At 62.2% G+C, this 15,599-nt stretch overlaps 2 protein-coding genes across 4 annotated transcripts; both read left to right on the forward strand.

Annotated features, from left to right (window-relative positions):
* On the forward strand, positions 1-6,290 carry SIRT7 (sirtuin 7). Of its 2 annotated transcripts, XR_006775748.2 has the most exons (11): positions 1-205; positions 276-413; positions 532-636; positions 2,712-2,782; positions 2,881-2,953; positions 3,602-3,700; positions 3,775-4,011; positions 4,138-4,218; positions 4,386-4,492; positions 4,940-5,025; positions 5,637-5,776. XR_006775748.2 is itself a non-coding variant. In XM_045774909.2 (10 exons), exons 1-10 carry the CDS (start codon positions 113-115, stop codon positions 5,833-5,835), a joined length of 1,203 nt encoding a protein of 400 aa, XP_045630865.1. In that variant the 5' UTR covers positions 46-112; the 3' UTR covers positions 5,836-6,290. The 2 variants fall into 2 exon arrangements, 1 of the variants encoding a protein (XP_045630865.1); XM_045774909.2 differs by lacking the exon at positions 4,940-5,025 and having other exon boundaries at positions 46-205; positions 5,637-6,290.
* Positions 6,291-6,612: 322 nt separating this feature from the next.
* Positions 6,613-13,560, forward strand: PCYT2 (phosphate cytidylyltransferase 2, ethanolamine). Of its 2 annotated transcripts, XM_045774906.2 has the most exons (14): positions 6,613-6,776; positions 8,577-8,665; positions 9,171-9,332; positions 9,577-9,643; positions 10,282-10,366; positions 10,554-10,598; positions 10,828-10,881; positions 11,277-11,415; positions 11,607-11,689; positions 11,936-12,013; positions 12,158-12,223; positions 12,307-12,372; positions 12,662-12,750; positions 12,843-13,560. In XM_045774906.2, exons 1-14 carry the CDS (start codon positions 6,688-6,690, stop codon positions 12,952-12,954), a joined length of 1,224 nt encoding a protein of 407 aa, XP_045630862.1. In that variant the 5' UTR covers positions 6,613-6,687; the 3' UTR covers positions 12,955-13,560. The 2 variants fall into 2 exon arrangements, with proteins under 2 accessions (XP_045630862.1, XP_045630863.1); XM_045774907.2 differs by lacking the exon at positions 10,828-10,881.
* The last annotated feature ends 2,039 nt before the right edge of the window (positions 13,561-15,599 follow it).

Consider the following 15,599-nt stretch of genomic DNA (forward strand, 5'->3'; position numbering starts at 1 on the left):
TCCTTTGCGCGCTGCGCAGGCGGGGCCGGAAGGGCGGGGCGGGCTCCGCGCGCATGCGCTGGTACGCGGCCTGCCGGGAGGCGGAAGCGGAAGCGTGGGTCTCCCGGGAGCGATGGCAGCTGGGGGTCCCAGCCGCTCGGAGCGCAAGGCGGCGGAGCGGGTCCGGAGGCTGCGGGAGGAGCAGCAACGGGAGCGCCTCCGCCAGGTACGCCGCCGCCCGCCCCGCGCCGCGCCCTCGGCCCGCGCCGCCCTCACCGCCCGCCCCGCGCCCGCAGGTGTCGCGCATCCTGAGGAAGGCGGCAGCCGAGCGCAGCGCCGAGGAGGGCCGGCTCCTGGCCGAGAGCGAGGACCTGGTGACCGAGTTGCAGGGCCGGAGCAGGCGGCGCGAAGGCCTGAAGCGGCGGCAGGAGGAGGCGAGTCCCGCGGCGCGCCCGGGGCTTGGTCGGTGTGGGGTTCGGTCCGCGCACAGCCCGGGCCGGGCCTCTCGCCGCGCGGGGGCGGGGCTTACGACCGGCCTCGGCGTCTCGGCAGGTGTGCGACGACCCGGAGGAGCTGCGGAGGAAAGTCCGGGAGCTGGCCGGCGCCGTCCGGAACGCCAAGTACCTGGTGGTCTACACCGGCGCTGGGATCAGCACGGTAAGGCCGCCGGGCGTGGGCGGCCGCGCCCCCGCCTGGGCTCCCTGGCTGACCGCAGGCGCAGGGGGCGGACGTGGGGCGCCCCCTTCTGGGTGACTCACCCCAGGACCGAGCGGGTTCCTTTGAGTGTAGGTACTGATTCGCTAAAAACTCACCTTACGAACAGCCCTGCTGTTCGTTCTTCAAGTTACTTGTTTATTTTTTAAAGTAATTTCTACAGCCAGTATGGGGCTGGAACTCACGACCCTGAGATTAGGGTCTCACGTTCTTCCGATTGACGTGGCCAGGCGCCCCCTTAATGTTTTGGGGTTTTTTTTTCTTTTCTATTCTATTCTTCTCTTTTCTTTCTTTTTTGACTTATTTGAAAGAGAGAGAGCGTGCGGAGCCCAGGGGAGAGGGGGAGAGAATCTCAAGCGGACTGCCGGCTGAGTGCGGAGCCCGACGCCAGGCGGGGCTCGATCCCAGCACGCTGAGATCAGGACCTCAGCTGAAACCGAGAGTCTGAGGCTTAACTGTCCGTGCCACCCAGGCGTCCCTCTCCCCCAGTGTTCTCTCTTAGAGAAACTCGAAATGACTCCACTTGAAACTTCAGTGGGGAGATAAACCTTTTTAAATATTTGCAGTTTTTGTGATACCTATTTAGATACAAGAAAGGAAGAGGGATAAAACAGGACATAATACCTCAGTATTTGCGGGCACCTCCTCATTTAAAGTCAAGACAGTTCATCACTATCCCAAGGTTATGTGGGCAGAGCTGAGCCCAGAACTATCTCCTGAGTCTCCATTTATTGTGTTTTCTAAACGTTGAAAGAAAAGTAGAAAGCAAGGCAGTAAGAATTAGAGTGCAGCAGGTGAAGGAGAGAAATGCGTTGGGTTTGGGCGCGTTTTATTGAGAGGCTGTCTTGGGCCGTGGAATATGGTTAGCTTTGAGAGTGTCGTTCGTCTAAGTAATGGGTGCGTATCGAGTGCGACCCATGTGTAGGCCCCGCAGAGGTGAACACTGAGGACCTCTGTCCTCAAGAAGCCCATGGGCAATGAGAATATGGCACGGAAGCAGATAGCTAAGGTAAAGCTGGCTGTGCTATGTTGCTAGACTGGAAATGCAGACACACACACCCTGGCCTCAGAGCTGGAAATCCGTCCAGTTGCCTTTGTGTGTGAGGCAGCATTGAGGCCAGGCCTTAAAAACTGAGTAAGGTTTTACAGGCAAGGGTGAGACTACGACCCTCGAAACAGGGATGAGCTCAGAGGCCCAGCAGTGACATCGTGTAAGGGGCACTGACTGCCCTGACTTGCAGACCCTGGAACCTTGGTAGTGGGGTCTCCTTCCTGCAGTCACATGTGTGTTCCTGTCGTCTGTGGGAGTGCTGTTCTGTAGTTTGCTCTGAGCATTACTGTTCGACATTTCTCTTCAATGTGATTCAGAACCACGCTGTTCAGGGTGGGCATTTTTCCGGGCTTAAGCTGCAGGGAGGAGACAGGGCTCCTCGGAAGGCAGGTCACTCACAGCCTGGGGCACGCAAGATTCCTTGATCCTGGCACACCTGTGTTCTCTCTTGGTGACTTTGTTTCACTGGGTTGAGAGCTAGAGAGATTCAGTGACGTTTATCTCATGTGGAGATATGGGCTATCTTTGTGAAGGTAGGGCAGGAAACACTATCAAGATGTAAGAATCGGTAGGGATGCTTGCTCCTACCTAGGGTTTCATCATTTGCTCACCCTTCCCTGAACACTGGCTAGGCCCTGGGGCCCACAGATGAGCCTGACCAGTCCTCTCCGTCAGTTTAGAGGACAGGTGTCGCTGCAGAGGTTCCCAGAGGCGGCAGGACTCCTTGGAACCTAGAGGGATGAGCTAGACTGGGTGGGAGCAGTTGTCCGGGCAGAGGGAAGGAGCCACTCCATCTGGGTTCAGGCAGGTTACACAAGAAGTGCTGAGCCTCTGGAACGAATAGAGGCTAGTGTATGGACAAGCCTGGAAAACATCAAGAGAAACACTTGCTTTTCGCTTTTGCAAATTTTGCCAGTTCCTACAGTGATGCATTGTCACTGGGTTTATTTTCTTTCTGAACGTGCAGGCAGCCTCTATCCCAGATTACCGGGGCCCTAATGGAGTATGGACACTGCTTCAGAAAGGGAGAAGCGTTAGGTAAGCAGCCCAGGGCAGCCTTCCCACTCAGTCGAGCAGAGGCAGCATGGGCCTGACCTCACAGCTCCCCACACCTGTGCTTCCCTTCCACCTGGCAGTGCTGCTGACCTGAGTGAGGCAGAGCCAACCCTCACCCACATGAGCATCGCCCGCTTACACGAGCAAAAGCTGGTAAGAACCTGGTGTGGATAGCTAGTGTCCTTGCTGGGTCCCTGGTGCAGAACCTGGAGGGCCACCTTCTGCATCGTGCCTCTGTCAGCTACTGGACCTGTGGGATGAGCGCCCGCCGAGTGTTTTAGACTCCTGGCTTGAGTCTCTCTCGGTAATCATGTATAAGGCCTGCCTCAGGCCCAGAGCTGCTGGTGGCTCTTTCCCCTCTGTGTTTCTATCACATTGTCCCCACAGATCTCAGAAGCCACCTAAGTAAAGGATAAGCTCGTGGGAAACCTCTGGAGACCCTCTGCTGAGCATTTCAGCCAAGTGGGGAAGGGTCCATCCTCCTAGTCCTTCAGTGACTTGAAACATAAAGAGCCAAGGGAGCGTCCGTCTGGGCCCCTCCCAGCTGAGAGCAAACACCTGCCCTCCTTGCTCGCCAAGTGCTTCAGAGCTGTTGTGGGCGGCCTGGGGCCCTTCCCACCCAGGGCCCTCCTGAGTCCTGCTGGGAGCGGCCTGCCCCTCTGGTTTTGCCTTTGAGGCTTCATGCAGGGTTGGAGTCGCCCCCGGTTTGGGGGCCCTGGGAAGGGTTAAGGATGGTGTCACTGCTGAACACAGTCCCCCAGAGCCTGCCCCCCTGCTGACTCGCCTTTGCCTCCCCTCCAGGTGCAGCATGTGGTGTCTCAGAACTGTGACGGGCTCCACCTGCGGAGTGGGCTGCCTCGCACGGCCATCTCGGAGCTGCATGGGAACATGTACATTGAGGTGAGCGGTCCCGCTGGGATTCGGGGGCCTGTGCGGGCCAGCGGCTCCTGCTCACAGTGCCCTCTCCTCCGCAGGTCTGTACAGCCTGCACTCCCAATAGGGAGTACGTGAGAGTGTTTGACGTGACTGAGCGCACTGCCCTGCACCGGCACCAGACAGGCCGGGCCTGCCACAAGTGTGGCGCCCAGCTCCGGGACACCATTGTGCACTTTGGCGAGAGGGGGACACTGGGGCAGCCTCTGAACTGGGAGGCAGCCACTGAGGCTGCCAGCAAAGCAGACACAATCCTGTGTTTAGGTTCCAGCTTAAAGGTACGTGAACAGCACGGCGGATGGGATGGGAGGAGAGCGAGCCTGCTAGCATCTTGCCAGTTCAGTGTTAGACCCTAGCTTCCTATTGTGCGTGTGGTCTTTCTGTCTGTCTGTCCATTCCTACAGGTTCTAAAGAAGTATCCTCGCCTGTGGTGCATGACCAAGCCCCCCAGCCGGCGGCCCAAGCTCTACATTGTGAACTTGCAGGTACGTTGTGCACTGAGAGAGACCTCCTCAGATCTGGACCTTAGAACAGGAGAACCAGAGAGTCCCTGGGACGTTTGTATCCTGAACTCATGGGCCACAGAGGTCCGGCTGAGAAAGGACCATTGGGAGGAGGTGAAGTGTCCTCACTCACCTTCCCCTGTCCCCAGTGGACCCCGAAGGATGACTGGGCTGCCCTGAAGCTTCACGGGAAGTGTGACGACGTCATGCGGCTCCTCATGGATGAGTTGGGCCTGGAGATCCCCCTCTATAGCAGGTGAGGGGGGCATGGGTGCATTCCCCCCTTTTTGCCCCTGTGTGGATGGGCCGTGTCTGTCTTTTCTCGTGAACTGAGCATAGAGAATGCTCTGAGTTGTTGCAAATGGTGTCTGAGGTGTGACTGCAGGCTGGTGGCCTCTGCAGGGAGTGGCTGAGGCATCAGCTAAGGCGCCCTGGCTGGTGTGACTCCCTGCGGGGAGAGGGAATGTGCCAGTGTGCGCCTGGAGAGCCCCCCTTCTACCTCAGACAGCCTGGACGGGAAGGTGCCTTGAAGGGACATGGTCTCGGCAATTCCAGTGAAACAGAATCTTGGCGCACTTGGTTTGGGGAGCTGGCATACTTCGGGGAAGCTTAAACTGTACCTTAATACAGAATTTGTGATAATTTAGACATGGTGTATGTATTGAGTAAAAAGTTTACACTTTCTTTCTCTGTGAATTTTCAGGGTCTTATAGGGGAAATCAATAACTTCTTTTAATCAAAGGGTTCAAGAATTAAGGATCCCTTCACCTTCTGGGCCTGGCAATTCTTGTATGTTATGTTTGTGGTGTTCTGTAATGTGGGCCTATTGTGTACTGTATTTTTTTTTTTTTTTACATTAACTTAGCTCATTTTATCAGTGCTTATCTGTATGTTAAGTTTATAATATGTGGTTCTACATCTCAGTCAGACACATGATCTCTTCATGGTGTAGTCTATAGGCCACACCTCCCTAGTCAGCTGGCCTCCCCCCCGCCCCCCCCCATCAAGTCTTGCAGTCTGGGAAGAGGGAGAGGGTCTGGTCCACCTGCCCCTGGCCATACAAGCGAAAGGTGGGACCCAGAGTTGCTAGTGATTCATCCCTCTTGGGGCTACTGCCGCCCCACCCTGGGCATACACGGCCTGCTCGATCGCCAGCAAGGACACTGAGTTCTGCGGAGGCCGAGCTAGTGTGAGTGCTGACCTTTGAGTTACTTGGGGAACTTACCCCTCTCTTGTTGTTCTGTAGCTCAGAAACAGTGGAGCTGCCACTCAGCAAAGCCTGGCCAGTTAGGCCAAGGGGGAGGGAAGCAGGGTGACCTCCTCAGTCAGCTTTCCCGCCCTGGGGCAGGTTGTGACTGAGGCTCCCAGGCATGTCTGACCTAGCTTTCCCTTTTCGGTAGGTGGCAGGACCCCATCTTCTCCCTGGCGACTCCCCTGCGTGCAGGTGAAGAAGGTAGCCACACTCGGAAGTCGCTGTGCAGAAGCCAAGAGGAACCTCCGCCTGGAGACCGGGGTGCACCACTTAGCTCAGCCCCCATCCTAGGTGGTTGGTTTGGCAGGGGCTGCACTAAACGCACAAAAAGGAGGAAAATAACGTAACCTGGTGCTGGACTAGAACGCTTGGCACTTTGCAGATGACGGAACTCTGATTCGGGGGCAAGGCCAGGACTGCCCCAGGGTCCCGTGAGCATCCTCCTGGGATGACTGCTTAGCCTTTCATCCTAGCGGAGCCCCCTTGCACTGCTGTGGCTGCCTCGGGTGTGGGCCTTTGGAGGACACCTCGCCTGTCCTCTCAGAGAGGTGGCAGCCATGCCTTTCTGCGAGAACAGAACTCGGGTTATTTCACAACTGGCCCGCCAGGAGGAAGCACACGGCTGCCTTACCTCGTTCACCGGGCTAGTCTCAGGGGCCTCAACCCTATTTCTACTGCTTCTTACTAAAACATAGTAACTTTATAGCATCCTTTTTCTGAATTGGGTTTGCGGCAGAGGGGTGGTTTTGAGCCTGGGCTCTCAGCAAGCCTTTTTATTGTTATTAAACATCTCTGCACTGTCTCGCTCGTGTCCTCGAATGACTGCCCTGCTGGCACGGGGGCGGGAGCGAGCGCCCAGCTTAGGCTCCTCGCGGGAAGCGGGCGGAGCCCCATGTGGTCCTGCCGCGCTCCCTCGGCCAGGTGCGCGCGCGCTACTGGCCCCGCGCGCCGGGGGGCGGGGTCCCTGGGGCACGCGGTAGGCCGCCAGACGGGGAGGGGGTGGGGCTCGGCTCTGGCGGCTCACGCCATTGGCGGCGGGTGGAGGGCGGGGCTCCAGGGGCTCGCCATTGGCCGCGCGCGGCGGGTGAGGCCCGCGTGACGGCGCGTGCGCCGGGCGGGGCGGGGCGTGTTTGGGGCCGGGCGGGCGGCGGCCGCTGGGAGTCGGGGAGCCGGCCGAGCCGCGCCGCCGCTGCGGGGCCATGATCCGGAACGGGCACGGGGCGGCAGGCGGCGCAGAGCCGCCGGCTCCGGAGGGCAGGCGCGCCGTGCGAGTGTGGTGCGACGGCTGGTGAGCGCGGCGGCGGTGGGCGGCGGGCGGGGACGACCGGGCCGGGAGCCGCGAGGCCCGCTGCGCCGCCGCCCAGAGAAGCGTCGTGGACCGGCCTGCGCCCGGGGCCCCAGGGCGGCCGTGTGTCGGGAGCGGCGGCCGGCTTCCGGACGCGGGCCGGGCCTGCGGCTCCGGACCCCGGCGAGCTCCTGGGGACGCGGGCGCTCCTGCTCCGGGGTCAGCCACTGGGCCGCCCGCCTGGCCGGACCGCAGGAGTCTAGCCAGTGGTGGCGCGAGTCCCGACGAGCGGTATCACTCGTACCGGGGAAGCCGTGCGACCGGCCCGCGTCCTCCCGGCGGTCTCCGTGTCTGGCTCCCCAGCCTGCCTATCGCAAGGTCGGAGGGATTCTCCTGGGTGTCGGGGCAAGCGTTGGAGCAGGAATTGCCTCTGTCCACGACCCCCAGTGAAGCCCCCGGGCTCCTGTGTCCCTCCCAGGAGGGCCACAGTGCCCATCTGTTCTCTCCTCTGGCCAGCCAAGACCTGGAGTTGTTTCCAGATAAGTTTGGGGTTGTCAGCAGATAAGAGGAAAACTGACCTCCCACTGATAGCTTGCCACCTGTGATGCTTTCTCATACCTTCGCTCGTTGGAATCAGAGAAAGAACAGTCCTTATCTAGCTAGCTACGGCTTCAGAAGAGAGCAAGGGTGTAGAGAAGGGGGCTGCCATACCTTTGCAAGTGTGCCTGAGTCACCTTGGAGAGAGGGAGCATGGCTTCGTGTTGGTGGACTCTGACCTTGGCCCTGGTCTGGCCAGGCCCCTACCCCAGCAGGCCACCCATGGCCACAAAACCACAGTGGCTAGCATACACCCCAGACAGAGCACCACCCTGCAGTCCGAACTGTGCACCCCCAGCCCCGCCCATCCAGTGAGCTCAAGGGCCAGCCAGGCTGCTGGATTTGGACTTTCCTCTTCTCTCACCCCAGGGCCTGAACCATGTGACCACACAGGCTTGTGTGCTGGGTGTGCTGTGGTGGGAGTAACAGGTGTCAGGGAGTGGAACAGGGCCTGGGTCACCTGGAGAAGCAGGGGTACTGTCACCTCAGGAGAAAACGTTAGGCTTTGGAAGGAAACAGAGCGGGTATGGGGCTACCTTGGGGCCCTGTACGGCACACACGGGGAGCAAGTGGGTCTCTAGCTGAGAAGTTACTCCTTAATCAGGCCCAGATTTGAGAAGAAGAGCTGTAGAAGCAGCCGGCACGGTTGTTGGCCCCAGAGCGCAAAGCCTTGCTGAGTTTCTGGAGGCCATGGGGGAATGAGCAGGGTTTCCAAAGCTCATTGTCGGACTTTGTTTCTTGTTGGTCCCAAAGACTGTCCACCTGCCTCAGGGTAGCACAGAGTCCAGCCCACCCTTAAATTAATGTCAGTTTACAGATTAAAGGGCCTGTCCCCCACTGTTTGCATTTGGTGAGAGGAGGGGCTGAGGGCAGAGGGCAGAGCTCCATGGCACATGCGGGGAGCTGAGGCTGTTCTGTGTGCTCACCGGCCCTTGGGACCAGCAGGCCTTGTTCCTGGGCACAGCCCAGCCCCTGTCGTGCTTGTTAAGTGTGGCCCAGGGACCAGTGGTGTGGGGAGCAGAGTGCCCACTTCCCCTCTGAAAGCCCAGGTTCAGCCAGGCCCTGAGGAGCAATTTCCGGTGGCAGCATCTCCAAAGGCTCCTAAGGAAGCCCCAGAGGAGCAAGGCTCCACCGCCGCACACACCAGCTCCCAGCTGCTCAGTCCCACCCTCTGCACAGGGACTCACCATCCTGTGTTTTCCACAGCTATGACATGGTGCACTACGGCCACTCTAACCAGCTGCGCCAGGCACGGGCCATGGGCGACTACCTCATCGTAGGAGTGCACACCGACGGTAAGCTGGGCTGCTGCCTTGGACTGACCTTCCAGGGCCCTGCAAGGGGTTAGGCCAGGCCCAAGGCCGTCCTTCCAAAGAGCACAGCTGAGCGGGTTCGCCTGCAGACCCGGCCGAGCCCACCCGGTGGGCAGCTCAGGTTGAGCAGTGCTGCCCACTTCCCCTCCCCCCACAACCTGGTTCCCGGGACCTTCGAGAATGGAGCTCCTGGTTGTCAAGGGACTTTACCTGGAATGCTGGTTGGGTGAGGGGACCATGCAGTTATCCAGCAAACACATCCCGAGCACCTGTACTGGCCCATAGAGACAGGGCGGTGTCCGCGCGGGTGTGTTTCTGCCCTTGTGACAGGCCGAGGGCCCAGGGAGAGAGACAGCTGCCCGCCACGGGCTCACGTGTGGTTACAGACCCTGCCTGGTGCTGGGAGGGGACTCCTGAGGTCCTCGGGGCTGTGGTCCAGCCCTACAGAGGTCACCTGTCTTGTCCTTGCTCTCTCCTCTGGCTCTAGAGGAGATCTCCAAGCACAAGGGGCCCCCGGTGTTCACTCAGGAGGAGAGGTACAAGATGGTGCAGGCCATCAAGTGGGTGGACGAGGTGGTGCCGGCAGCCCCCTACGTTACCACGCTGGAGACGCTGGACAAGTACAGCTGCGACTTCTGTGTCCATGGCAGTGAGTGGGTGGGGCTGGGGCCCGGAGTGCCGGGGCCTCTGGGCGGGCCGGAGGGCAGTGGGGTGCCGGGGCCTCCTCACACTCTGAGGAGCGGCACCGAGCCTTTCGGGGATCTGAGAAGGCCTTGGATCCTTTTCCAGAAAGAGTCCGTGTGCACCGGGACCAGCCTGGGGTGAGGGTTGAGGGCCCCGTAGGCCTATGTGGTCTGGTGAATCCTCATTGTCACACGTGTGTCGCTCCTTAGATGACATCACGCTGACCGTAGACGGCCGCGACACCTACGAGGAAGTGAAGCAGGCCGGGAGGTACAGGTGAGCCCCATGAGGGTCCCACCTTGTCAAGGAACGGGGCTCAGAGCTCCCCCCAGGCTCTTACTGCCTGCGAGGAAAATGGGCTGAGGCCGGCTTCTAGGCCGGGACCAGAGCGGGGCGGGCGTGCCGCGGGGTGGGGCTTGGTGTGACCTAGACCCGCGCCGTCCTGTGTGGTAGTGACAGGCCGCGGGTGGCTGGTGAGCGGTAAGAACGGGGGCGGGGGGGGTGGTGGCCGGGGAGCAGGTCTGTGTAACTCAGAAAGCCATGGTGGCTGGCCGCTCCTGCCTGGGCCAGCGCAGCCTGGCGTTCCCCTGGCAGTGGGGGCAGCGGGGGCAGTGGGGACCAGAGCTGCTGCCGCCCTGGGTCTGGCCCGCCCACCCAGCACTGCACACCTGGGGCTTCGCAACGCTTCTCCTCTATTCTGTCATTTCCTTCAGTGGATAAAAGCTCAGCGGCCTTCCCCACGCTCCTGGTCCTGGTTTTCGGTCACGGCCGAGCGCAGCGCGGAGCCGCCTGGTGTGCACACAGCGCGGCGGGGGGCCGGCCCGCAGCAGGGCTGCCCCCAGGTGGGATGAGCCGGAGGTGGGGACTTTGGAGTATATCCAGGACGTGAGCCCTGACCCCACCTCTGTCCCCAGAGAGTGCAGGCGCACGCAGGGCGTGTCCACCACGGACCTCGTCGGGCGGATGTTGCTGGTGACCAAGGCCCATCACAGTGGGCACGTGAGTCTGCGGGGGACGGGGGCGGGATCCCCGAGGTCCCGGGCTAAGGACACTGCGGGGAGGGAGGGAGCACCCGATCCGCCCTGTCCTTGCCTCTCTGTGGGCTCCAGGACAGCGAGTTTGGAGGCCCTGGGGTTGACCATGCCTGGGGGCGAGGCTTCTCAACGCCCTCCGCCCTTCCGTTCAGGAGATATCCTCCGAGTACCGGGAATACGCAGACAGCTTCGGCAAGGTGAGTGTTGCCCTTACTGGCCGGGCCAATACCTGATGCCCCCCACGCTGCCCCTGGGGGAAGGCTGGCAGGGACCCTCGGCCAGCTCCCTGCCTTCTGAGCACTGCTGGGGCACTGCCCACCAGGCTCGGCAAGCCGGCCAGTCACCATGGCCACTGGAGGAGGACCGAGGACGGCCTTTGAGCAGGTGGCCTCTAACCAGGTGGCCTGGTCCTCTCTCCCTTTGTAGCCCCCTCACCTGACACCCGCCAGGGAGACACTTTGCTCAGAAGGCTCCTCCCAGGTGACCAGAAGGTGGCTCACGGTGCTGGGTCCCCACAAGGGCAGTGTCCGCCTCTGGGCCCGTTGTCAGGCTGCAGTGCCCACTGTGGCCACAGGGCGGAGCCACACAACCCGCTGGTCACCGGGGCGCTCCCCAGCCTGGCCCTAATGTGGACCAGCCCCTGCTGGCTAGCCCACGGTGTCCCTGCCAGAGGGGTGTGCCTGGTAAGAGCACACAAGGGACCAAGCGAGCTGGCAGGCTGCAGCTGGGGGTTTGGAGTTCTGGTCCATCACCCCCATACCTGCTCCCAGACAAGCAGGCAGGCCTGGGCCCAGAAGAGGGGCTGTGGGGTGGGAGCAGGTCAAGGTCGTGCCTGTGAGGCATCGGTCGCTGACCAAAGCGCTCTCGGCTTCCAGTGTCCTGGGGGGCGGAACCCTTGGACGGGGGTGTCGCAGTTTCTGCAGACATCTCAGAAGATCATCCAGTTTGCTTCTGGGAAGGAACCCCAGCCAGGAGAGACAGTCATCTACGTGGCCGGCGCCTTCGACCTGTTCCGTATCCTCTGGGAACGAGTGGGAGGGTGGCCCCTGCCCTGGCCCTGTGTGCACCTCCATCGTGGGGCCTGGAGGGGCTTCACTGACTCCTCGTGGCCCCCGGACTGGGGCAGAGTTCCAGGGAATCTGCCGGAGCCCCTGGTTCTGCGGGCCGCTCCTCCTCCTGTTACTTGCTTCTTAATGTGGGCGCAGACATTGGCCACGTGGACTTCCTGGAGAAGGTGCACGGCCTGGCAGAGAAGCCGTACGTCATCGCCGGCTTGCACTTTGACCAGGTCTCGCTCCCAGGCCTGCTGAAAGGGTGTGGGGGCCCTTGAGGGGCTCCTGGGGTTGAGGTTGGGCACCGGTGGCCCACAGGGGCAAGGCCTGGGGTGCTGATGGAGGCAGAGGAGACACACCAAGGCCTCTTCTTGGGGACCGGGGCTTCCCCACACTGCGGGGCACCCGTGAGGGACTGTGGGGGAGATTACAGCCCCGCCTGCCTGAGGCTGCCTGCCCACGTGAGCTCACTCTGGCCCTAGGAGGTCAACCACTACAAGGGGAAGAACTACCCCATCATGAACCTGCACGAGCGGACCCTGAGCGTGCTGGCCTGCCGGGTACGTGCCGAGGCGGGTGCACTGGCTGGGGTCTCCCGCCCAGGCTGGGGGGGTTGGAGGGGACAGGGAGGGTTAGGGTCTTCCCCCACCATCTTCTGGCCTAACAGGGTCCTGGCTAACCACCTGTGCTCCCTCTCCCCATAGTATGTGTCAGAAGTGGTGATCGGGGCCCCGTATGCAGTCACAGCAGAGCTCCTGGACCACTTTAAGGTGAGGCTCCTGGTGGGCCAGGTCGTAGGGAGGGCCCTCTGAGTGCAGGCCGCCAGGCTCCCTGACCCCTGCTCCCTCCCCAGGTGGACCTGGTATGTCACGGGAAGACCGAAATCGTGCCTGACAAGGACGGCTCAGATCCTTACCAGGTGGGTCGTGCTGGGCCTTTGCTGAGCACGACATGGTTGTGTGTGATGTTCCCCAGCCAGGTGCCCCCCCCCCCCCCGCCGCCCCGGGCTCACCGTGCCTGTCTGGGAGCTAGGCCGGGGTGAGGGGGTAACGGCCAGTCCAGTGGTCTCCCAGGAGGAGGAGGCGGGTTGCTAAGCAGCAGGAGTGACTGTACCGGTGTCCTGGTCCTCCTGGGGTGAGGACTCTCCAGGTCCGGGCAGCTCAGGGTCCTGAGGAGGGCCCCCACCTCCCCTACCCTCTGGCCTCCAGGAGCCCAAGAGAAGGGGCATCTTCTGCCAGATCGACAGCGGGAGTGACCTTACCACGGACCTCATCGTCCAGCGGATCATCAAGAACAGGTGAGGGAGGTCCTGGCTGGGCTTGGCGGGGGCACAGACGGCCACTGAGGCCCCAGGCCTGGGCACACAGCTCATCACAGCCTGGCCCCCAGGCTAGAGTATGAGGCCCGGAACCAGAAGAAAGAGGCCAAGGAGCTGGCTTTCCTGGAGGCCCGGAGGCGGCAGGAGGTACCCCGCGAGAGGGAGAGCGACTGGGACTTCTGAGCAGAGGAAGGTCACCCAGCGTGCCCACGGGCCAGCCCCCTCCCTGCTCTGCTTCCCACGCCTTGAGGGTTTGGTTTCCCTGGTTTTTAACAAAGCTGCAGTGCTCCCTCTCTACCTGGCCTGGTCTCAGAAGGGTTAGTGGAGGGTGCTGCCCCCCACCCTACCCACCAGGTGGCCTTCCCACTAAGCCACACAGAGAGGGCAGAGAAGGCGTCCGGCACAGCGGAGCGGAGCAGCCCAGGGGGTGAGAGGAGAAGTGGGCGCCTTCAGCCAGAGGGGGCGTCACCCTGCGTGCCAGCGAAGGCCCGGCTTCTGCTCCCCTCCCCCCCTGCAGACCCAGGACGCCCCCTACCGCCTGGCACTTTCTGCCTTCCCAGCCTCATTGGAAGCCAGCTTCAGGGGAGCAGTGACCTGAAGGGGCACCCCCTTTCCTCCTCAGGGCACAGACCATGCCACCTCCTTTGTGGGCTCCCTGGTGCCCTGGGCCTGGCTCTTGGGCACTGTGCCCCCCACTTCCCGAGCCAGCCTTGCTGCTCTCCCCACAGACTGTTTTCGATTTTCTATCTGACTGGCTGGTATGCAACCAAATAAACCTGGTGGGAGGTGGTCCGTGTCCGGCTCTTGGCCCTGCTCCCCGCGGTCCACACAGTGGGGAGGCCAGGGGGAAGCAGGCAGCCTGGCAGCGAGGACCTCCAGACGCTTCAAGCTGCCTCCCCTAGAGCCTCTGATGAGGGAGGGAGGGAGGGCGGCAAGAGCCCAGTGAGCTCTTGGCCCCAGAGTCTGTCACGAGGCCCGTGGGAGGCCGGCTCCCCCGGCCCTGCACAGCCTCTGCCCGGCCTCTGGGAAGGAATTGGCTCAGGCTCCCCGACTGGGTCCAGAGAATCTCAGGGTCTGCTGCACCCGAAGCAGGGCCCCCTGAGAGCAGCCCAGCAGCTGCAGGCTGCTGACCCTGGTGACCTCTTCGTTTTGGACGGGGTGGGGGCAATAGTTTGGTTGGTTTTGTCCAAAGGTGAGGACTGCGATGGGGTGTTTTCAGCCCCTGCCGTCCTTCAGCTGCTGACCCAGGTGAGGCCCTGCACCTGTAGCCGGGCCCCGCGGAAGCGGAGGGCTGGCACCCTTTTCCTCTAGTGGGTGGGCCTGTCCTTTCCTTCCTTCCGATGGAACTCCTCATGAGGCCTAACTTAAGAGCCCGTGCAGGAAACGGAAGGGAAACAACCGTGGAAGCTCAACGCGCCCCCTCCCACCCTGGGCTGGCCACCAGCTTTCCTTCCGTCCCTCCCCAAGTTGGGGTAGTAAGTTGAGAGTCACAGGGCCCTCCCTGGACCCCCACCCCACCCGGGCCCCCAGCTTCAGGGGCGCGGTGTTGTCGGGCTTTGCCACACTTCAGACTCCTGGACCCCTGGGCTGCAGGGCCCCCTGAGCAGGGGGACAAAGAGGGACCAGCCAGCCTCTGCATTGACTCAGCAGGAGGAGGACACTGGGGCAGCCAGGGGTTCCTGCTGACTCTGGAGTCAGCCCTACCCCTGCCCAGGGTCCCCTGCTGGGCGTCCTTCTAAGTGGGGACTGCAGCAGCCAGGGAGCCCGCTGGGACACGGCTGGAGGAGGCCCAGAGCCTGGGGGTCTGGGAAGTCAGTGCCCCTGGAGACAGGTCCACTCAGGTGCAATGGGATTGTGCGTCCCCCTGATGGCCTCTGAGTAGAGGGCCAGTGGGTCTAACTCCCCTGGCCTCCCTGAGGCCCAGCTGGCCAGCCATTCCCCATGGGGTGGGGGACACCCCCAAGACAGGCTCCAGACCTCATTTTGCCTTCCTGCCCTCTGGAACCTAGCCCTGCCAGAGGCCCCAGTTCATGCTCTGAAGGGAACTCAAGGTCAGCCTCAGCGGGGCGGGGGGGCAGGAATGAACCCAGACTCGGACAAAGTAGGTAATTAAGCCTGAGTGTGGGGCAGGGGAGGCCACTGCGGGCAAGCCATGGTCCCTCACGGCCGCGCCTCAGCACTCATGGCTGTGGGCAGCTCCTGCTTCTTCACTGCGGTCAGAGGAGAGGTGAGTGCAGAGCTCTGGCCTCAGGAGAGGCTGTGCCCAGCCGGGGAGCAGCCCCCTGTCACCCCGGAGCCGGAGCCGGAGCCGGAGCCGTGTGTCTGGCTGCCTCCCGCGCCCCCATCCCTGCCTGGCCTACTCACTCCCTCCTTCACAGATGGATTCACTGCCCTGTGCCTGGGACTTTGAGGTGTTTGGGGGGACACCCAAGAGGGAGTGACCCCAGGAGCGGCCCCCCCAGTAAGGAAGAGCTTTGTCCTCAGGAAACCCCGTGAGCAAGGCAGGGCCAGAGTGGGACTCTCCCAGCCGGAGGGCCTCCTGGGGTGGGGCGGTCAGGGGCCCCTCCAAGGGCAAACATGGAACTGGCCTGGATGACCCTGGGGACCCCCGGAGCGGTGTGGACAGGCGCGGAAGCCAGACAGGAGACCACCTCTGCCCGCCCCGGGGGGCTGGGGGGCCCCAGGAGGGCAGACGGCGTGGGTGGGTTGGGGTGCCCCTGTGCCGGCTGTTTCGGGAGTGTCCGGGGGCACAGGGGCTCCGGGGACTGGCGGTCCCTGCCCGCCCCGCAGCCTCTACGCGCCCCGCCCACCCCCACTCGGAGTCCAGC

Source organism: Ursus americanus, chromosome 23, assembly GCF_024610735.1.
Source record: "Ursus americanus isolate L20-20 chromosome 23, mUrsAme1.1.p, whole genome shotgun sequence".
Lineage (NCBI taxonomy): Eukaryota > Metazoa > Chordata > Mammalia > Carnivora > Ursidae > Ursus > Ursus americanus.

Bases quoted from the DNA above. Each gene is read 5' to 3' on its own strand.
- SIRT7 (XM_045774909.2), top strand. From the start codon at position 113: ATGGCAGCTGGGGGTCCCAGCCGCTCGGAGCGCAAGGCGGCGGAGCGG. The intron at 2,954-3,601 runs GTAAGAACCTGG...CCTCCCCTCCAG, and splicing joins GCTTACACGAGCAAAAGCTG to GTGCAGCATGTGGTGTCTCA. The intron at 4,493-5,636 runs GTGAGGGGGGCA...CCTTTTCGGTAG, and splicing joins GAGATCCCCCTCTATAGCAG to GTGGCAGGACCCCATCTTCT.
- PCYT2 (XM_045774906.2), top strand. From the start codon at position 6,688: ATGATCCGGAACGGGCACGGGGCGGCAGGCGGCGCAGAGCCGCCGGCT. The intron at 10,367-10,553 runs GTGAGTCTGCGG...CCTTCCGTTCAG, and splicing joins AGGCCCATCACAGTGGGCAC to GAGATATCCTCCGAGTACCG. The intron at 11,690-11,935 runs GTCTCGCTCCCA...CTCTGGCCCTAG, and splicing joins CCGGCTTGCACTTTGACCAG to GAGGTCAACCACTACAAGGG.